Source organism: Gymnodraco acuticeps, unplaced genomic scaffold, assembly GCF_902827175.1.
Source record: "Gymnodraco acuticeps unplaced genomic scaffold, fGymAcu1.1, whole genome shotgun sequence".
NCBI lineage: Eukaryota > Metazoa > Chordata > Actinopteri > Perciformes > Bathydraconidae > Gymnodraco > Gymnodraco acuticeps.
Genome location: NW_022991985.1, coordinates 38533 through 61862, shown reverse-complemented (window position 1 = coordinate 61862; position 23330 = coordinate 38533). Strand labels below are relative to the sequence as shown.

General features: G+C 41.0%; 1 protein-coding gene across 1 annotated transcript in view; it reads left to right on the top strand.

The window, feature by feature from the left end:
* LOC117536283 (gamma-aminobutyric acid receptor subunit rho-2-like) overlaps positions 1-23330 on the top strand; it is a gene marked incomplete at its 3' end in the record, with an annotated part of 101862 nt that overhangs the window by 48438 nt on the left and 30094 nt on the right. The window contains exon 3 of the mRNA XM_034201079.1: positions 9028-9095. Coding sequence (XP_034056970.1) covers positions 9028-9095 — 68 coding nt within the window. The remainder of the gene's footprint in view (positions 1-9027; positions 9096-23330) is intronic.

Sequence of the window (23330 nt, the reverse complement as noted above, 5' to 3'; positions counted from 1 at the left end):
TTTGGAAAGTCGCTGGGGCATTACAAAGGCCATCCTCTGGAACTCGTAGAGGCCCATGGGGGTGGTGAATGCCGTCTTCTCCCGATCTCTTGGGTCCATTTCCACCTGCCAAAATCCACTGGCGAGGTCCAGAGTGGAGTACCTAGCAGCTTGTTTGAGACTTGTGAGGGATTCTTCAATTCTTGGCAGGGGGTAGGCATCTTTGTGAGTCAGCTAATTGAGCCTTCTGTAATCGACACAGAAGCGCCAGGATCCATCTTTCTTCCTTACCAATACGATGGGTGCCACCCAAGGGCTGGAGCTTTCCTTGATAACATCTGTGTCCAACATGTTTTGGATGAGGCTCCTCAACTCAGGGTAGAGGGTTGGTGGGATTGGCCTGTAGCGCTCCCGGCTAGGTGGTGCAGAGCCTGTGGGGATGGAGTGGAGGACTGCATCAGTTTGACCAAAATCCTCATCCCCTGCTGCAAAGACATCCCGCCATCACTGCAACAGGGAGTCCATTTTCTGCTGTTGTTTGGTCAACAATCCCTCCCCTTTTAGCAGGTTGACTGGATGCTGGCCATCAACAGTGACCCGGTTCACCTGGACATCCACCTCTACTACACCTGGGTCTGAGGCTTTCAGTACAAGGTCCTTTTCTCCCCGAATCTGGCTTGGTTTAACCTGGAAGACATTAGCAAGCGGGTGCCGTTGGGGTATTGTGACTGGGTAAGGATTTGGGTTACATACCCTTATGGGGAGCCGTCCTTTCACCACCCAGGCGACGGTGCGGGCTACCTGCCACTCGTCATCTCTTTCTGGTCCTTCTACCAGGGCACAAAAATCTGACTTGGTCTCCGCCCCATACAGCTGTGTCCAGAGCACCATCTTGCTGTTTGGAGGCACAACCACTGATTCCTGGCGGGTCAACCTGGCCACTCCCACCGGTTCATCCGAGGAATCGATTTGTGACACCTTTTGGCAGACAGCAAAGGCACGTTCCCACTCTCCTTTGGCTTGTTGGGACATGGTGGCTCTGAATGCAGTCAGCCCGGGGTGGACACCCTGAAACAGTTCTTTCCAGCAGTGTGAAATCACATTCATCCCTAGTATACCTCTTTCCGCCTTCAGACACTCATCTTTGACAATGATGACTCCTTTTCCTGGCACAGTGACTCCTCCCACTGAGAAATCCAGGATGGCATACCCGGTGTAGGGGATCTTTAGTCCATTGGCTGCCTTGAGCGTTAGCCAGTGCAGATCTTGTGGGTTTCTTTTCTGTTCTCCACTCAACCATTTCTGAAAGACAGTTTCACTAAACAGCGTAACTTGTGAGCCTGTATCAAGCAAGCAGGGCAATTTTACTCCTGCTACTAGTATGTCAACCCCTGGGCACTCCCCAACAATACAGGGCCTGTCTGCTTGGTTTCCCTGATTCCCCTCCCCAACCACATGGCTCTCAGTGGCTGAGGCTGTTAGTTTAACAGCCCCCTTACATGCTGGCAGTTTCTCTGAATATGGCCAGCCTGCCCACAGCCTCTGCAAATAGGTTGGCCAAGTTGGTCCCACTCAAACCTTTGTTGCCTGGGGGAGGATGCGTTATGGCCTCTCTGAGCTAGTCTGTTAGGGGGTGGGGTAGAGTCTCTGTGCCCAACTGGGGCATTTTGTGGTGAGAGTTGGCGTCTGATCTCTTCTGTAAGAGTCTCTGTAATAATGGACAGTTGGTCTTTCATTTCTTTCCTGAGTTCAGTTCTTACTGTTTCTCTCCATTCTTCCAGGCTAGGTGGTGCCATGGCCGGTCGTGGCTGTGGCACTGAAACACGTGATGTACAGGCAGACTCCATCCTTAGTTCAGTTTCTAATGCTTTAACTTCACCAGACACCTCACGGAAGGACATTGTAGGATTTCTACGCACCTGCTGTTGAAGTTCCTGTTGTACCATACCGGGCTTCAAACCAAGGACAAGCTGGTCTCGGATAGTCCTCTCATCCTGGGCTGAGCCAGCTGGTTCAACTTCTTCCCATTGGTGGAATAGTTCACGGAGCCGAAGGAGGAAAGAAGCAGCAGTTTCCTCTTCCTGTTGGTAACATTTGAAAAACTGCATCCAAAGCTGGGCTACTGGGGTTACACGTCCATACAGTCTCTTTAACTCCTGTAGTATGGCTATGCTACTTGAGAGTTTGTTGGGGTCAAGCAGCCGCATCTCCCTTTTTGCGTCACCCTCAAGTGCCCCAAAAATAAAATCAATTTTCTGTTCCTCATTTAACCCTTGTGCCCTCAGCATTACCTGAACCTGCCCATGCCATTCAGAAAAACACATCTTGCTTCGGTCACCATTGAACTTTGGGATCCATGGGACACCCATAAACCAAGGCATCATTGCATTTACCACAGGCTGACTATTTTCTAGCCTGCCCCCATTTTCTGATGACCCACTGGGCCTTGCTGCTTCATATTCTTCATCTGCCATTCTGCACTGTATGGTGTGGAAAAGGAATCCTGCCGACAACGCCACTAATGTAACAGCCTAGTGAGGCCTGTTAACATCAAATTTATATTAAAAGATTCGGATTCCCGGCCACACCAATACAGCGAGAAGGACAGCACAATAGGTGTAAAATGGTTTATTTGTACAAAGTTACTTTAAAAACACTCCTTTGATAAATACTTAAAATAACGTAAGGTTAAAATAATGTTCAATAAATATAAACCAGTTACTTAAGAATTACAGTTCTAGCAGGGGTTGATAAAATCCTGAAAGTCCTGTTCGCTTGGAAGCATACTCAACTCCGGGTTTTTGCCAGGCAGAAGTGCAAGGTTCAAGTCTCTTCCAGGAAATCCAGTGCCAGGATTTCCACGTTGCCGGCCTGCCGCACTCTGGCCTCTGGTCGCGGAGCCCTCGGTAAACAACAAAAGGAGACTCAGGGGAGGAGACAACAATGTAACTTTCGTGACGTAAAACTAGACGCCCAAAAGCAGGAGAAATAGCCACTTCCCTTTATCTGGAGTTTGTTTCAGCGTTGAATCCGATGGTTAGAGGAGGGTCCGGTCCGATCTGCGGCGAGGTAAGGAGGAGCAGGAGGGATCCGATCCGGTCCGATATGCTGCGAGGTGAGGAGGAGCAGGAGGAGGGATCCGATCCGGTCCGATCTGCGGCGAGGTGAGGTGAGGCAGCAACTGTCAAGAGAAGAATAGCTCCCGTCTAGCAGGTAGTCGGCGTATTTATGGGGGAGTGGATTTGGCAACTGGCGAATGAGATCGCTGATTTTCACTGGGTGCCGGTGTGTCAATCAGCAGTGTCTGTGTCTTTGTTGTGACAGTTCGTTGAGGAGGTTAAACAAGCATGCAAATAAAAAGAGTTCATCGCTAAACAGCGCACAACATTAAAATCACAACACTATATGTAACATGCAACAATTATATAAAAGGTTTAACCATCCGTCCCACTGTCTAACATACTGACTTTATTCACTTTGTGACAATAACACCTGCAACCCGTGCATCACTACTTCCAATTCATTCTATTCTATCTATCCGGGGGAAGGTCATGCCAGATAGTCCCGACCTCCTCTCCCTAGCAACATTATCCAGCTCTTCCTGGAGATCCCAAAGATGTTCTGAAGCCACATGAGGTGCATAATCTCTCCACCTACTCCAGGCCTTTGGACGTGATGTCAACAACTTTAAACAAAAGCGCCCAGGAGACATTTTTGATCAGTTGCCAGAACCCCTTCAACTGGCTCCTTTCAACAGGATGAGCAGCGGCTCTGCTCCCTCTGGATGTCTGAGCTTCCTGAAGCTAAGCGCGCCCTCAGAGGAAACTGTTTTTGGCTTCTTGTATCCGAAATCTCTCAAATTATTTTAGTGAATACCCAGAGCTCATGACAATAGATGATGGTTAGAACGTAGCCTGACTAGTGCACTTCAGCTTAGCAGAGTGCCTGAGAAACTTCTACTTCACTTGGGACTTTAGCTAACTTCCAATCTCTCAATTTCAAATGCTACTGTATACTTGAATACCAACTACTTTACTCAAGGATCTCATTGCTTATTAAGTTTCAATGAACAAGTCAAGTAAGGATCTTTCTCTGAAAGAACTTGACTTTGTATTGTTTGTTTGGAATCAGTTCAGATTCTAAGGTGGCCGACAGGTGCAAACATGCTACAACAGCCTAAAACACTTCCTTTAGGAGAAACACGCTGCAGCTTCAAGAACGATGTAAATAAAAAAACCACAAAGGTGCCAAAACACAACTAAATGAAGAAACATCGTCAATTACTTTACGAAACATGCTCAGCTTTTACTAAAAGCGCTGCATAAACTAAACGCTGCAAGAGGCTCAAAAACACAACAGAAACCAGGGGACCGGAGCGCTTGGTGACGTTCAGGATTATAAAGCTGGACAACTGTCTCTGCTGGCAGAGTTAGTCTGTTCATAATTGTGTTTTGTCAGTATATTTGAAGTGACTAGGTTTGCTACAGTATGTTAACCTAAAGCAGATATGCAATAATATCAGAAAGAATCATGTGAAAATAAGCCAATAAAACATTTAGGTAGGTTTACAGTTGGCCAATTTTATAATCCCCAAATGTAAACAGGTGTTCCGGTTTTATTTGCATGGTTTTTGAAAGTGCACCGCGCTTTCCTAATGGAAATGTGCCCGTAAGAGGCACTGCAAGGCTGACATTATCTTGAAGCCGTTGTACACTGGTTGATCACTGTGAGAGCAGAAGACCATTGTTCTCTTTAGTGACAAGAAGTGCAACACTTGGTGGCATTGTCCCAGTAAGTGAATATTAATCCCAGAGGCAGAGATCCTCATTTGAGGAGCTTTGATGACCGTAATCTAGCATTTAGCGTCTCTATTAATCTCTTTGGATTACAGTATAGATAAGTGATGCAAAGTGGTTCAAACTGCCTCTAAATCTTCCCTCAACTTTAGCTCCATCTATGCAGTGTGTACATGCCGACTGCAGATATGTGACAGGGTCAGGGTGTGTGGGTATAATGCCATTCCTATCCTTATGTAGAGGTCAGAGGTCATGACAGAGATGGTAAATGGATATTAATCATTTACATGAATCCTGTTACAGTAAAGCAGAATGAAATGCAGTTAGTAAAACACCATCAAATCTTACGCTCTAAATACATATTTTATTATTCAGCAAACATTTTGAATCTGTGGTCCTGGATCCTGAGTCCTGGATCCTGAGTCCTGGATCCTGAGTCCTGCATCCTGGGTCCTGCATCCTGAGTCCTGGATTTCGAGTCGTGGCTGAACCTGTCTCTATGGTCCTGCCTGACTCTCTGTTGGGTTTCTTTGGAAATGTTTCCTTGTATGATGTGAGGGTCTAAGGACGGAGGGTGTCGTATTGTCATATTGATATTCTGTACAAACTGTGAAGTCCACTGAGACAAATGTAACATGTGTGATATTGGGCTATATAAATAAACATTGACTGATTGATTGATTGAATCTCTCATATATACAAAAACACGATGACGGAATGTATCCCCTGCTGTTTAAAACATTTTAATTCAGGAATTAGGAATCATATCGATAAAGAAAAGTAAAGGTGGTTCTATGATTAGATAATATCACTGAATGGCTTGAGTGTACAGTAGCTTAGTCTCTTGGAAATTGGCATGAGAACCAGAGGTTTGTCGGTTCAAGTCCCCGAATGAAACCCCACACTTCTCCCTGGCTGCTGTATAATAGCTGCTAATCCTAAAATAGGACAAAAGCAGAGACTAATGCCCCTTTCACACCAGCGCTTTTTCAGCTCCGGCTCGGAGCTGGAGCCTGAAAAGCGCCGGTTTTTCCTGTTCACACCGCAGCGGCGCCGGCTCTTAGCTCCGGAATCGGGTTCACTTCCAGCTCCAAAAAATTGTCGGTCTAGAGGCAAGAGCTTCGGAGCTAAGAGGTGGCGTTGCTTACGTCTCTCTTACGTCGAGGCGTGCAGGAAACTAAACCCTCCTCCCCTGAACATGGGTCGACTGTCATGCCTGCCTACAAGCAGTAGTGCTTATAAACACACTTTATAAAGTCAGGCAACACTAACCAGGCTTCGTGTGATTCTGTTTATTTGTACCTTACTTTGACCATCCGTTCACTGTTATTGATCATTGTGGAGAGAGGCAGACGTTTTGTTTTGTATTATAGCAGCTATCGGATGGAATCAATACATGGGCTGCACAGGTTGTCGTGTCCGACTATCACAAGTAGAATCATAATAAAAATACGCCGGTAAAATGTGCCTGTAGAAAACGGTTTATGCCACAATAGGATAGCAATAGCAAGTAGTCAGTTTAGCTTCGGTTGCTATGCTAACATCACCCATTTTATACCAGAGAAACTTTCATAACAGCGTTGTGATGCCAAACAGCGTCAATTCAGACTGACACACATTCACTTAGGCTAAGGGGAACTGGGGATATGTATCAGCTGCTTGTGTGAGTCGGACAGTGAATACTTTAGAGCGGCCGCTGCAGTGTGAGCTAACCGGGAGCTAACGGAGGAGAATAAACTCCCGTGGAAGAGCAGCCAACACTGCTGCGGTCGGTAAATGCCGCAGAAACACATTAATAAACAATGAACCACGGCACTCTGGAGAAAAGTATAAGGTTGGAGAAGTCGTTATTCAATTTAATCTGGCTTCGTGTGATTAAAAGCAACACGTTCATCGACCCGACGCAGTTCCCCGTTGTTGTGAGCGCCGTAACGCCGTTGGGGAGCAAATCAGCGATGTAAACGGTGACGTCATGACGCAGCAGCGGCAGCACCAGTCGGGTGCTGGGCGGTGTGAACAGAGCGGGAGCAGAAAAGGGAAACCGGAGCTGAACCAGAAAAGCTCTAGCTCGGAGCTAGAAAGGGAAAAGCGCTGGTGTGAAAGCCGCATAAGTGTCCCTGCATATATTTGAGTAAATAGGAATTCATTTCTATCCTTCAGAGAAAGTAAGAAAAATGTTCGAGACATTTGACTTATTGCCTTCCCATATCAAAATAGTAAACCAGGAGAGAAGATGCAGAATAGTCAGAGAAAGATGTTAGAATAGGTACAATTCATGTACTGTAAACGCATGGGGTGGTTTCTATCTCTATCGGAATATCAATTTGACCCACCGTGTATAAACATAATGCAACAAAATATGTCCAAGTAGTATTTGCAGCACAGTTATACATATTATTTATAAAAACTGTTGTTTGAATAATACATCTTTGCAACAGATGTCACTTGAATGTCCTCATTTATAAATCGGATCCTTTTGTTGGGTAACTTTTTCCACTTCCTGTGGATTTGTGTAATGTGTTGTGATCCCTGGTTCTTACACTACATTAGTGAGACAGCTGCCAATCCCTGGGCTCCACACAAGTCACATCACTCTGGCCAAATGTCACTATGAGTTCATATGGGACCAACTCAAATTGGTGTCACCATTTTATCTAAATCCGATTCATTGACTTTAGGTCCCGAAACCCAACAGTCATAACTTATGCAATACAGACTAATACAATCTTGTGCATAACCCTGCTACGTGTATGTGCAATATACACTCTTTTGAATTCTACTTTTGTTAATCTGAATTCTACTTCACTCAGCAAAAATCATTACATACAATCTCAACGTTATGTTCACTTTTAAAATGCTGTTCCTTATTTTAACCATAGAGTATAGTGTATGTATTTGTCTTTATAATTTGCTAACGTGTGCTTGTCTCTATATGTAATACTGTATGTTGGCTTACTTTAAAAAAATTGGATTTCCTTTTATCTGCCTGTCACTTTTGCTGTCTCGCTCTCAAATGTCCCTGATGCGGAACTAATAGAGAATTTCTGATTATAATTAAAGTAAGAAATTAAATTAAGTATACACTCTAGACTAGACGTATATCTATATACAAAATCACAAATATTTGAACTATGTAAAGAAATTACTCAGATAATTAAAAACAATTATATGATATCCAGATACTTTGCATTGCTTTAGCTAAGGGTTGGACAAGTCAATGTCAGACATTCAAGCATCAAAAATGTCTGCAGGAAAAGAAGAGGCAAGGCTCAAAGCTTAAGCTCTGAATACATATTTTATTATCTAGCAAACATTTTGAATCTGTGGTCTTCGATCCCGAGTCCTGGATCCTGAGTCCTGGATCCTGAGTCCTGGATTTCGAGTCCTGGATTAACCTGTCTCTATGGTCCTGCCTGACTCTCTGTTGGGTTTTCTCTGGAAGTTTTTCCTTGTACGATATGAGGGTCTAAGGACGGAGGGTGTCGTATTGTCATACTGATATTCTGTACAAACTGTGAAGTCCACTGAGACAAATGTAACATGTGTGATATTGGGCTATATAAGAAAACATTGATTGATTGATTGAATCTCTCATATATACAAAAACACGATGACGGAATGTATCCCCTGCTGTTTAAAACATTTTAATTCAGGAATTAGGAATCATATCGATAAAGAAAAGTAAAGGTGGTTCTATGATTAGATAATATCACTGAATGGCTTGAGTGTACAGTAGCTTAGTCTCTTAGAAATTGGCATGAGAACCAGAGGTTTGTCGGTTCAAGTCCCCGAATGAAACCCCACACTTCTCCCTGGCTGCTGTATAATAGCTGCTAATCCTAAAATAGGACAAAAGCAGAGACTAAGTGTCCCTGCATATATTTGAGTAAATAGGAATTTATTTCTATCCTTCACCTCCTCATATTAATGTAGAGAAAGTATGAAAAATGTTCGAGACATTTGACTTATTGGCTTCCCATATCAAAATAGTAAACCAGGAGAGAAGATGCAGAATAGTCAGAGAAAGATATTCAGGTTCTTTCAACGATTGAAGTATAGGCAATACCAAAGAGCAACTGAATATCAGGCAGACTTTCATATCCTATTGAAGATGTATTGAAAAGAGCCATAGCCTGCTTGCTGCGGTCAGGTTTTATTGGAAGGAAATTAAATGTCTAAAGCACTCCACTGTGATCTGAGTGGAAGAAGGTGGCCCAATGTTCTAATCTTCTTTATGCTCTTTGTGTTGCAGGACCTGCCATCCCTGTGGGAGTGGACGTTCAGGTGGAGAGCTTAGACAGCATCTCTGAGGTTGATATGGTAAGAAAGCCTGTGTTTATTAAAACCTTTCTAGAAGTATTTGTGTATTTTACTTTTTATATCTTTATGTTGCTTTGTTGGAGGAGCTTGGGATTGCCAACACCCACACTGAAGCTTTTGTGCATAATATGCCGATTAAACCTTTGGATCTTTGAGAGCTGCATACAATGTGACGGAACTTTAAAGATGATGCAGGTCATAGTATGAGACCTGCGATACACTTGTATTAATTGCCATGAATCCCATTGAGAGTTATTCATTAAATAATACGTTATGGAATATATGTATAACTTGTGGGATAGCATCAGAGGTGGGGACTCAAGTCTCTATATCAACAGTTTAGGTGAAAATGTGAATGAAGTTACTTTACATTTTTATGCGGACGATACCGTGATGTATTGTGCAGGTCCCTCCATTAAGGAGGCTGGTGTTAAATTACAGGCTGTTTTTAACATTATTCAGACTCAGCTCTCTGAGCTTAAGCTTCTTTTAAATGTTGATAAAACCAAGGTAATGCTCTTTTCTAAAGCTAAAAAGACACCAGAGCCTGTTTTAGATATTGTTACTATGCAAGGACAAGTACTCAAAGTGGTTACTTGTTATAAATACCTAGATATCTGGCTTGATGATTGTCTTACTTTTAATCTTCATGTCAATAACCTGCTTAAAAAGCTGAGGGTTAGACTAGATTTCTTTTTCAGAAACAAGTCCCGTTTCTCGCTTGAGGCCAGGAAAAGTCACTGTGACTTTTTTACCTGTGCTGGACTATGGTGATTTGTTGTATATGAATGCACCTGCCAATTACCTGAGCAAGTTAGATGCCGCCTATCACAGCGCACTGAGATTTGTCACAAATTGTAAAGCACTTACTCATCACTGTACCCTGTATGCCAAGGCAGGTCTGCCATCACTTACTGTAAAGAGGCTCAGTCATTGGTACACATGGGCGCGGGAAGGAGGGTGCTGAGGGCGCTCCCCTCTCTGAATTATTATTTGACGGTTATTGCTGCTCCCGCTGTGCATAATCTGTGTAATATGTAGCCAATAAATTCCACATTGTTGGTAAAATAATATTTTGGCTTGCCCCGAATGTTGTTTCTGTAGCCCCGGACAATTCTACCTCCATAATATAATACATTAACCGTACTTTACGTGAACCTCATCAAGACACTAGAGGACGACAGAACTGTAATTTCCCGTGTTCAGTGAATGCAACAGAGGCAAGACACCAGACCAATCAGAGAGTTGCATGGAAATAAAAGTGTGCTTGTGTCATTCAAGCTCGGCTCTGTGTGTGTGCGGAAATAGCGCATTTAGTGTGTGTGTGAGAGAGGGAGAGAGGGAAAGGGAGGGAGAGGGAGAGAGAGGGAGAGAGAGAGAGGGACCGTGTTGTTAGCATCTGGTTAGCTAGCTGCACGAACGGACATACGGAGCTGTTGGTTCCACAACAAGCTGGAGGAGAGCTCTCCTCTCAGACTGAGAGGCTCAGGTGAGCTAAAGGACTCTCTGAGTGTTTAGATAGTTCACTTTAGTCTATAACTATGTAAATGTATCCTGTAAATATAATCTATGATGTCCTTTATTGTTTTATGTTTCATGTGGAACCTATATGCTGCAGGTCTCCCTTGAAAAAGAGATCTATGATCTCAATGGGACCAATCTGGTTAAATAAAGGTTTGAAATTAAATGAAATGATGACTTGACTCGAGTCAGACTCGAGTCTCATATTGTTTTACTCGAGACTTGCTTGACTAACATTGATAAAAGACTTGACTTGACTTTGACTTGGTATTGACTTGACTTAAGCTTGAGACAGATGACTTGAAAGGACTTGACTGTTTACAATTAAATACATTTGCGTTTGTTTTTGTAGTGAGATATTACGTTTAGTTTTTTCGAAAAATGTGATTGGGTGATTATAGTGCCGCGCCGCAAACCTGGCAACCCACTAGAATGCAGGAGTCTCAGTTAACATGGCAGCGGCTAGCGTTACTCCAAAAACAGTGAAGTTTGGATTCAAGGATTATGTTGTCGATGACGCTAATAAGAAGAGAACAGCGGTATGCAGGGTCTGCAGCATAAAGATCAGTGACACGACCACCACAACATCCAACTTCATTCGTCACTACAAAAAAACCCACAGAGAAAGGTGCGTGCATGTGTTGTGTTAGCTAGAATGCTAACGTTAAGTTTAAGCTACGTTAGACTTGGTTTCAAATCGATTAAGCAAAGAGAAGACAAAACGGTAAATGAACACTAGAACCGCCAAGGGATTCATTTTGACTAACCCTGATACTGACGGGCTGTCAGGAGAGGGAGAGAGAGGAAAAGAGATGCCTCGTTTATTTCCCCTGTGTTATTATCAGAAGTTACTGTACACTTTTGAATCATGTAGTTCATCTACTTTTAGTAGTTTGTTTAAATGTTTTAATTATGTTGTTTTTGTTTGTAGAAGTAGTTTGAAGCAATTTCAAAATGAACCCAATTAAGTGAGTTTTAAATCGTCCTACTTAGTTTATAAGGAAATTATGAAGAGGAACAAATTAAATGATTTGAAAATGATATCTATGTAGGTGCTGACGCTGTTGGCGGTTCTAGTGTTAACAGAAATGTAAATTAATTTATGTGTAATGGCAAATGCCATATGATTTTCTTACCTGGAAAACAGACTTTTTGAACAACTTTTTGAGTCCTAGCTATATTTTTCTGCAGTTCTAGGGTTAATATGAATCTAATATGATTGTCATCGGTCTAAATTAGATTTTAAATTATTAACTGTATATGTATCATAGTGTGGGTTGAATCCATTTTCATAACCACTGTCTTTTAACTGATTTAAATGCGGAAACTGGGCTTATTCATCAGAATGTTGTATGACTTGCAGTGTGAGAAAAAGTTTTTAGAGAGTACTTGTCCATGGACAAGTGAGTTTGGCAATTTACTTGTCCGAATACATTTTTCACTTGTCCAGAATGGACAAAAATTGGGGCCACTGGAATCTTCTTCTTTGCCATCGTATTTTACATTTTCCCACGGTTTTTATGACACCGCTAACGTAAGTGAGCGGTAATATTTTACTGCATCACACATAGGGTTGGGTATCGTTTGGATATTAACGATTCCGGTTCTGCTTTTCGATTCCGGTTATTTTCGGTTCTCGATTCCGGTTCTTTGAGAGGGTTAATAAGTCCCATGACAAACTGGGAGAAAAATATATTTATGAAAACATTAAGTCAAATCTGTATTCCTATTTACAAATCACTTCATACTGTTGAATTTCTTACGGTTATTGAATACAATTATATAAAAATAATCTCTGCATTGTTTAGTTAGTTCTAAGTGGTGCAGTTTGAGAATGTACAATTGGCCCAGTGTCCTCTGATGTTACACTGCAACCTGCCTGTGAGACAAAGTCCAACCATACATGTCCAACACATAGGCCTAATAATAATAATACATTATATGTATAGCCTATAGGCCTAGCACTTTTCTACAACTCAAAGACGCTTGCACGCTTACACATGTCTTGCAATACACATGCTGCTCACTGTTTGTAAAAGTAAATAAATAGTATTTTCATTTCAATAATGTACTTTCTATACCCTGCTTCATAAACAATACTGACATCCCTGTGCTCCTCCGAGTCTGGGGGTCCGGGGATGTGAGGACAGCGTGAGAACAAAGACAGGGAGGCTGCTTTACTTCATAAAGGAAATGGTGGTCAATATTAACAACACAGGCGAGATGCATTTCCTTAGGAATCGACAAGCAGAACCGAAACTAACATTTCTAAACGAACAATGGTGGACACGTACAATTTGCGAATGACTTCTGCCTTTTGTAAACTGAATTTATCAATAATTTGTCAATAAATCAGGGCGAAAAACGTCACTTGTCCACCGGACAAGTCAATTGAAAGATCTACTTGTCCGATATTGTAAATAACATGTCCCGGACGGTGGGACGTGTACTTTTTCGCACACTGACTTGACTTGCTTGACTCTCACCACAGTGACTTGGGACTTGCTTGATACTTGTAGGTCAAGACTTGAGACTTGCTCATGACTTGCACATGTAGGACTTACTCCTACCTCTGGACAGCATTATCTCCTTTCCTTTCCTAAAGGATGGTCCAGTGTATACTATGCTAGAGGAGATAGCAAAGGAAGCATTTAGGCTCCTTCCCTATCATATAAAGGATTCTAACAGCTCCTAGCATGGCTGGCACCTAGAGACTTCCGGGTCATTTCACTCCGTTGAAAAAGATATTCGACCACAATCCTGGAGGTTCCCACCTGAGGATGTGTGTGTGCAGTTCGATTGACGTCAGTTAACTGGAGCCATAACAGGCTTTAATTAATGAGTCACATCTCAAAATCAATGTAACAACCGGTCATTATGTGTCTTTGTTGCTGTGGTCTTTACCGTTTTCGAATGCTTTCAAGGCTAGATGTCTTGCAGATAGAATGGTGATGACACTTCAGTTAATTACATTTTCTATCTTGAAGTGACTTCTATTAACAGCAACTGATGTTTTTATTTTCCCTGAAGCCTTTGAGATTGACAGGGATGTGACGCTTCCGGTAGATTGTTGTCTCCTGGGCTGTACTTTTAGAATCTACGTCCAGTGGATGTGTAGGATCTATAGTTTGATAAATATTACGGAGATTATTTGAGGTCTCGCCAGGAGAACGTGTATACTACGTCCTTCCCCCTATTCATTTCTATTGACGGCAGCGTCCATGTAAAGTTGGCGTCAACCCTCACGGGGTGAAAACAGTATTTCCGGTCTCGAAGTTTTCATAATAAAACCGGAAGTATTCCCCTCACTGTCAAATGATTTTACAGTGATATCTGCCGTACTCATCCACTAAAAAACATCAGTTTGTCCTTGTTAATTAATACAACCTTGATTGGTTTAAATGGTGTGCAATGCTTTTGTGTTTTTCCCCTTCGATTTGGAGAAACAAATAGTTTTTTCGGAGTTTAGGATGGCCGAAGACACTACACTACCCATAATCCTCAGCTATCGTTTGGGACTTCACCATCCGCTGTGCTTGACAAACCCCGTGATTAGTCCTCAAGCTCTGTGATTGGATGTTGGAGTGGCAGCGTGCCAAGGTTACGCCGAGCGTCAAACAGCTCTTTGAAATGGAATGACGCCCATATAGGGGTGTAACGGTACACATACCGAAATTATTCGGTACGGGCCCTTCGGTTCGGTACACGTGTATCGAACGAATATAACGTTAAACGTAAAAAATTGAGAACGTGAACAACTTTTTGGAAGTAATCTCAGGTGCTGCGATGCAGCGTTCAGAGTAATTTGCTCACATTGTGTTCAACGCGTCATAGAGCGAGCAAGTAATTTCATTGGACGAGAGGCATACTATGAGAGCTAGTCACAGGGATGCGTTCAAATTTAGTCAGTAATTTGAGGAACTGTCGAAATGGCGAACGCAGATAAAGTTGAGCTCGAAAATCCTCCAGCATCATTGAAGTCTCCGATTTGGGAACATTTTGGTTTCGCAGTTACGTACAAGGATGACGGACAAAGACAGGTGGACCCAACCAAAGCTGTTTGTCGCCATTGTTCAATTAAAATTGGTTACGCAGCTGGCAATACATCAAACTTGCACACTTATTTGAAAAGGCATCACCCGAACGTGAATATCACCGGTACCAAAAGAAAAATGACTGAAGTGCAAACCCAACTCCCACTAGCATGTAAGCCTCCACCACTCGCAGAGAGTTCAGACCGAGCCAAAGCTATTACAAATGCCAAATATCCTTATGTTGCCATGTTAGCAAAGCGCTACCTGGCTGTATCTGCTACCTCTGTCCCTAGAGAGGGTGTTCTCCACAGCAGGAGACATTGTTAGTGCCAGCAGATCTGCCCTTTCGGCACGCAATGTGGACAAGTTCATCTTTCTTTAGAACAACATGAACATACAATGACAAGCAAGTCCTAATGTCAAACTGACTGCTTAGGTACTAGTACAGTTCAAATACAGATTATTTCAGTTCATCGAAATGCTGCACCTTAATGTTTATTTTATTATATTTTGTATTTATTTGAGTGAATATTCACAGTTTAATAATAATAATTAAAAACCCAAAACTAATAGTTTATGTTTTGTGAGTAGGCTACTAGTCCAGTAAAGTTCAAATACAGATTATTTCAGTTCATCAAAATGCTGCACCTTAATGTTTATTTTATTATATTTTGTATTTATTTGAATGAATACATTATTCACAGTTTAATAATAATTAAAAAAAAACAACAAATATTTTATGTTTTGTGATAATTTTTTCTGCTGTACCGAAAACGTACCAAACCGAACCGTGACCTAAAAACCGAGGTACGCACCGAACCAAAATGTTTGTGAACCGTTACAGGTTTGCAAAATTCTGGGAATTTTCAAAGATGGAAACTTTCCATGGGAATTAACGGGAATTTATGGGAATAAACTGAGAATTTTCTAAATTGAAGGTTTTCTCTTCATAGGGAACTTAAATATAACTAAAACAAAACAGATGCCATTCAAGTACTCTTGAATATCCATGCCATAGCACACTTCTTACTGTGAAGATAAAACTTATTTGCAGCAATGTTGAGCCAATCATGAAATGAGTGAAACTGGATTCGCCTGTCAATACACTGATATTTATTGAGAGCCTGAGCGGCCGGAGAGTTCACAGCATATTACAGTTCCCTGCAAGATACCAGCCAACTCTGAAGCCTAAAAGCGCCAAGAACCCATCTATACAGACAAGAAGAGGAGGGCCCTAAAACAGGCGGGTTTTCCTTTAATGCATGCCAGATGTCGAGACAAAGACTCGTTGCATTGTAAACCCACATGAGCCAAGCTTCTCCCCCACAAGACATCAGATGACCTCTTGACCTGTGTCTTCCTGAGAAGCTATGGATCACATTAAAGGCAGGAATACACTTCAACCATATTAAACAGATTCCCGAGGACAAATCACTAAACTCTATATACTTTAACAAGACCAAAATATTCCTTTACAGATCCACCCTTTTATCAATTTATGATAATCAATTAACATTAGTCTAAAGAATATTTCAGTCAATACTTAAGTCAATAAGCGTCTTCAGAGTTGTGTGGGCTCACTCACATTAATTACATCAAAAGTAGAACAAGATTGAAAACACTTCAATCACCATGACAAGATACAATCAATCATAATAAAATCATCTCTCTTCAGTGTTTGGCATCATTTGTCAAAAAGCACAATAATAAACACGTGAAATACAACAATATTATAGCAAAATATATGTTTCAAGAATAAGATATTTTATCATTTATCACTCAGTTAATCTCCTTCATCAAACACAAATTCTAAATCAGCTTACATCTCAAAGATTTACTTCAAGGCAATTACTTATTAAAACACAATTAGAATTTAGGATTTATAATAAATCCAATTGAGGTATAAATCAGACTTCAACTATCAATCATTATGTCATCTCAAAATCTGAAGGGAAAACTAAACAATTCTCAAAATGTTTAACAATCTGAAGAATCAAACATTGTATTGTATAACGACCTGAAAAGGAAAAAATCAAAACATCTGTTCTTTATTCAGAGCATCAACTGTAATCAATATCAAAACATCTGTTCTTTATTCAGAGCATCAACTGTAATCAATATCAAAACATCTGTTCTTACCTGGTAATGATTAAGGATAGTAACATTGTCTGTTATAATATTAGAAATATCTTATTGTCCAATACTTTATAAATCTGAAAATATCAATTAATTAATAATCTGTAATCATCTGGTCATTCAATTCAAATGTTATCTTTGTACGAGAGCTAGAAGAACATGTTTTCCTCCTCTCTTTATGACACAGAATGTCTGGTGTGTAAAGGCATCCTGATACTGTAGATTAGCACTGAGGTGCTGATTGGCTCAAAACTCTTCTTCATCAGAGCGCCATAACTCAATTATCTGTAGATTAGCACTGAGGTGCTGATTGGCTCAAAACTCTTCTTCATCAGAGCGCCATATCTCAATCCCCCCCAATTGCTCTGCTTTTGTGGCTCAATTCAGTGAGCACTGTATGATCTCCCAGTGAAACAGAGGCTCATCTGCCTGCATTCCTTCTGCTATCTGCTTGAGAGCAGTGCACCTGCCTATTCCAAGTGGCACCTCCAGATGCCCCCCCCCGTGATGGGAGAGGTTATGAAAACATCTGCTCCTCCAAGAAACATGGAAACCTTGTATGAAGCCTCTGAAGCCATCGCTCGTCCTTTAGAGTTGTCTGCCTGAGCCCACCGAGCAGAAAGATGAAGAAGCATCCCATCTCATCAGAAAGTTGAAGATTAGAATCCTCTCATCTCGAACGACCTCCTTGCCCGTGGATAAGTTGCTCTCTGCAGCCGCAGAGTGTGCTTCTCTCTCTGACCCTTGGCCTTCAGAGCTGTTTAACACTTGATAGGGATGTTTTCCTGAGTGCAGACAACTCAAGGTAATGGATTAGCACATTATCATTCAATTACAAAAATAGGATAGGCCCCCTCAGAATGATTTGGGAGCCTTCCTGAGACATGCACATTATAAATGTAAGGTTTGTGTTAGTCATTTAACATGCAAGAATCATATACTCATCAGTCCAAAGCAGATACATGTTATTTTAAGTTAAATGTGTGTGGAATAACCCTTTCTCAATGATTATAAATGTTATATTAATTCACCATTTACCATTTGATCAAGGATTAGTTTATCAGAAGTACATTTCCTCTTCCATAAAACATAGGTTTGAGAAATGAATGTTCCAATATGAAATCAATTGCTCAATTTCTCAATATAATTTGACTCTTCCCTCCCTTTTCTTACATATTGTCACATATGAAATAATAACTCAGGAGTCTATTTAAGCATGGTATTGTCTATATAAGCTATTAATCGAGAAAACTCAGAGTGAGTATGCAACTCGCAAATATCTCTCCTCCTTCCTATCCCTCTTTACTCACTTTCCCATCTCTTTCTCTCTTATTTCTGTTAGATATGAAGGAAAAAACACACAAGTCCATGTAAGCATCTGAGTTACCACCGTTACCAAACGGTGTGCCGTGAGGCAAGTCCGGGTGTGCCGTGGGATTTTGTGACAACCATACATTATTTTTTCAATATACAACTACACAAAAATAATCATTTATTTTTTAATTTACTATATCAGTACTTTGTAGGTTTATGTACGTAATCTGCGCGACTTGCGCGTCCACATCTCCACGTGCAGTGCTGCATAAACATGGCTGAGTCAGCGATAACTATCGAGGGGTGGAGGTATGCCCATTATTTTTATATCACGCAGTCTATTCTTCTTCTCTGTCTTCCGGTTGTTGCCTGTATTAAATGACAAATACACACTACCGCCATGGATTTGATATGAACGAGGCGGCAGTTAGCAGCTAGCGGCTAGCTAGTAATGATCTAGTGATATCGGTAATATTAACTCTATTTAATACAACATTTACGGTACAAGATTCAATCATACAGCCCATGTAGTATGACAATGAATTACAGCAAACATGTGCAATATATCCATTATTACAGCTCCGTGGGATGGCAGTAAGACGATATGGATCCGTTCCCATTGTGCATCCATGGGTAAAGATAAACGCAACTCACATTGGTTCCTCATACAGCATCTCTGTAAACTACGTGTATTCACTGAATTTCACTCTCTGCCTTTAACGCTCGTTGTAGCTCCAAAAACTCCAGCCAGAGCCTGGCTCCAGCGCCCTCCCTGTGAGCACAGTGTGCTCTGATTGGTCGGGACACGTAACATGAACGTGCCGGGTTGCGCGGTCCCGTGGATTAGATGCGCGTTCATAATGCAGAGGGAAATAACTCTCAGAATAACGTTATTAGCAAATGTTTTACAACTTGAGGAACGAATGTTTTTTAATAAGGGCTATACAAGTGTTCATACTGGGTAGTTTATTTAGTTAAAATTATCCAACGAGTTACAGACCACTCTTTCCCCATGTAAGTCAATGGGAAAAGTGTTTCCGGGCCTGGCAACCAAACCGGAAGTGTAGTACCGCCGTTTGGCCAGCACGAATATTTTCATCTGAGTCCGGCGCACTTCCTGGGGGCTTGACTACCGCCGCCTGCTGGTAAGGAAAGTTATTGCCACTCACGCATGCGCAGTTTGTACGTGCTCGGCGAGGAAAGTAACGAGTAAAGTACCGAGTTACTTTATGTAGATAGTAACGAAGTAGTGTAATATATTACATTTTTTAAAGTAATACATTTATAATTTGTAGTTCCGGACCATGGACAATGCAGCTTCCTTGCATTGACAGTTGTCTGTGCTGAATTTCTGCTGAGTTTCCTTTGCCTCATTTTCTATTTTGTGACCTGTCTGGTGTAAATGAGTGTGTTGCTGCTTTGATGAAGCCTAATTTGATAAAGTTTCAAATTAATTTCGGAAATATTTCGTAATATAGTTGTCTTTGTCACATTTTATTTGGCATTAGTAAATAATTATGCACATTTACAGATACTTTACATAATATGAGTGATAACACGTGTTATAAGGGCTATTTTTCACAATAGGTGTGCCTTGAGATTTTTTTTTTTTTGTCCTTTGGTGTGCCTTGGGCACAACAAAGTTTGGGAACCACTGGCATAAATGATAGTGGGCGTCTGAGGGTGTCATTACTGAGAAATGTCAAAGAAATTCAAAACCTTACATTTTAAGACAGGTTTGCATTCCTCCACTTAAGGTGACGTTATCATTGGAAACAATAAAAACGAACTATTTTGATGTAGAATTTATAAATTGAATCGTTAGAGCAGAACAAAATGGTTGTATTGTAGCCTGAGTTCCGTGCAGCCCTAGTTTCAACAGGTGTAAACATGGTCCATATAATGTGAATACATGCAGAAGTAGACAGTAAGAGGCCCCTGACATCAGGCGTATTTGTTAAAATAGTAGGGGCTCTTCACTCTGCATAGCAGTATGAATAGCCTTAAAAAAAAAAAAAAAACCCACTCCGTGGTAACGAGAGTCATATTTCTGACCCATATGCCCTAAGTGAAGCCGTTAGTCTCATCTAACTGACCCAGGGGTTGGTGCTGGTGTGACAGTTCCAAGTGTTCAGAGCAGACTTCCAGCTTCCAGTTCATGGCTCGGTGGGGGGGAGCAGACCCACGTGAGACAGTGTCAATGGCTGTATTGTTCAGTGTGAGGAGCGTCATTCTCTCTGGGAGCAGGAAATGGTGTCCATTCTCGGACCAAACCATTAATGTCATGTAGAGCAGCCATAGCATCTCTGTGACTGCACTCAGCCGGACTGTAGCAGGGTAGAACTGGGTGACTCTTAGTGAAGCTGTCCAACGCCATTAGACAAAATGGAACCACGTGCTAACAAAAAGGACACAGGGTCATCAATGTCTCTCTTTACTATTGGCCTAATCATAAACAAATTAGTGGGAAAAATGTGGAACACTAATCCATCATGTGGAATGTTGAGTTAATTTAAATAATTACTTATGGGTTGAAATCAAATTAACATTAACATTAGAACCAAAGTCAGTTAACAAATTTGACTTGCACAGATCAGTAATCAATACACCATTTTTCCAGCTCCGTGATGAAAACGATAACAGGCTTTTGAATCCAAAATAGGTCGTTTGTGTGATTCATGTTGATCTGCAATAAAATATTATTGGGGTATGGACAGGGTTGCTAACTTTGGGTACCTGGCTGGAGTGAGATTTTGATATCATGGGTTTAATTACACACATGCGCACGAAGTGACTGCTATCGTGTCCGTAGCGGGACCTTAGCATATATTTAGGATATATATATATAATATATATATATACAAATACACAATATTGGACACAGACTATAAAGGGCACACAGTTTCATTAAATAATGAAAGTCAAACACATGTTTGTTTCCACTGTTTTATTGTGTGCCTGTCGCGATAAGCAACTTATTGACTTATCGGCTTCCGAGTATTTGCGATATTTGCGTTGGGTACTCTATGGTAGGGCTAACCCATACAGTGGTGGGGCTCAAATCAGTATTTGAAATGTAATTACATACACGCTATATCGCCCCCCTTGTCAGTGAAACGCCACGTGTGAGGTTTAGATTATTTCCCTGTCTCAATCCAAATTGAACTGTATGAAATAAAAAGGCACATTTGTGTTGTAGTAAATAAAAAAATAAAAGCGACCTGGAGGCACTCCTGCCATTTCCTCACAAGTGAAAGAGTTGACATGTTGAAAACCCAACCCCTGTTTGGGGTCTGGGGGGATTTTCCCCCAGGAGATTTTTTTTTTTGAAATACTAACATAAAATACACATTCTGTCTTGTAGAGGAAAAAATAAATCCATCTATAACTACGCGACATATTTAAATGAAGCTGAAACTGCTGCTCCTCCCATAGGGAAGAGGCTGTGTGAATTACTTCGAATTACTTTGAAATTACCCCATTGTTCTTTGTGTCAAAATGGAAGGTTTCTGGCTAACGTTAGCTTAGGTACTCAGATCTTGTTCTTGAGTACAAGTAGAAATACCAGAGTGTAGGAATACTAAGTTACAGTAAAAGTACTGCATTCAAAATGTTACTCAAGTAAAAGTATAAAAGTATTGTCATCAAAAATATAGTGAAAATAGCGACAGTAAAAGTAGTCACTGTGCAGATTGGTTTATTTCAGAATAATATATATGATGTGTTTTATAATGATTGATCATGAAAGTGTTCTCAAAGCTGGTGAAGGTGCAGCTAGTTTGAATGACTTTGTATACTGCAGGGTAGCTTGTGGATTTACTCCAGGTGGAACTAAAGTCTGATTCAACACTTGATTAGATTTCACATCATTCATCCACATCTGAAAGTAACTAAAGGGATTAAATACATGTAGTGGAGTAAAAGTACACCATGTACCACTGAACTGTAGTGGAGTAGAAAAATAAAGCAGCAAAACATTTTAGATACTCAAATAAAGTACCAGTATCTCAAAATTGTGCCCAAGTATAGGACTTGTGGAGTTTATGAACTTAGTTACTTTACACCAGTGGCTATACAGATAGAAAGACTAAGCCTTGCACAGAGGCATGAAAATACATTTTCAAAATGCTCAAAAGTTCTGCCAAAAAAAAACTGACTGCTGAAATTAGATCTTCCTTTGTGCTCAAGCTCATACAAACCCCCAACGCACAGCGCTGTGGTCTGCTTCAAATTATCTTCTCCTTCCAGAGGTCACGCCTGTCTCTGACCCCGTGTCTTGCGTTTTATTTTATTTTCTTCTTCTGCAGCACCAAGCAGAGTATAGAAAAGGAGGGGATTTTGACTAGAAATAATTTGAAACAGTTTAATAAAGAATGTTGAACTATATTTAAAACTGTAATTGAACTTCAACTCATATCCATTATCTGATTCCAGTGGCCAGTTGGAAACAGATAATGACAAAGTTTTCATTTTGCATCAATCGTGCAAAAAGGTTTAATCACCATTGTGTCTAAGTCTTGTCTTATCTGCTCTGTTTCGGAATGTGTTCAATACATTAGGTTATTTTATTTTTCATTATTACCATACAATACATAGATTAAGAATAAATGAAACAAATAATACAACATTGACCTATTTGAGCAGACACATGACCCGCAGTTATGCCTCTGAGGTTCCCGGGTGTAAAACAGAGGCTTTTTGCTATTTATTTTCCTTTTGCGGAAATTTAGATTCATTTTACCTTGGCTGTGGACTGATTCATTTATTACCCACACCCTGCACCCTGCAGCAGCAACAGGAAGATTTCGAGGCGAGTTGATTTAACTAGTTAAACCGTTGAAATCTCCAGAATTCGGCGATTCGTTTCAGTACAAATCTTTACATTGCTTTTAAACCGAAGTTCCACATTACTGATGCCCTCTTTAAGGTCTCTCCGAATATTTGCCGTGCACACACACAGAGGAAACCAAAAATATTGCATCTATCTGTTCCACAGGTAATTTTATACCGTCAATCACAGAGTCTGGCGAGGCAATGTCAAAATATAGATTTGAAATTACACTCACCAGCTCGACGATTTGTTGGTAACCGTTCGTGACGCCAATTGTGAAGATAAAACTTCTTTGCAGCAATGTTGAGCCAATCATGAAATGAGTGAAACTGCATTCGCCTGTCAATACACTGATATTTATTGAGAGCCTGAGCGGCCGGAGAGTTCACAGCATATTAC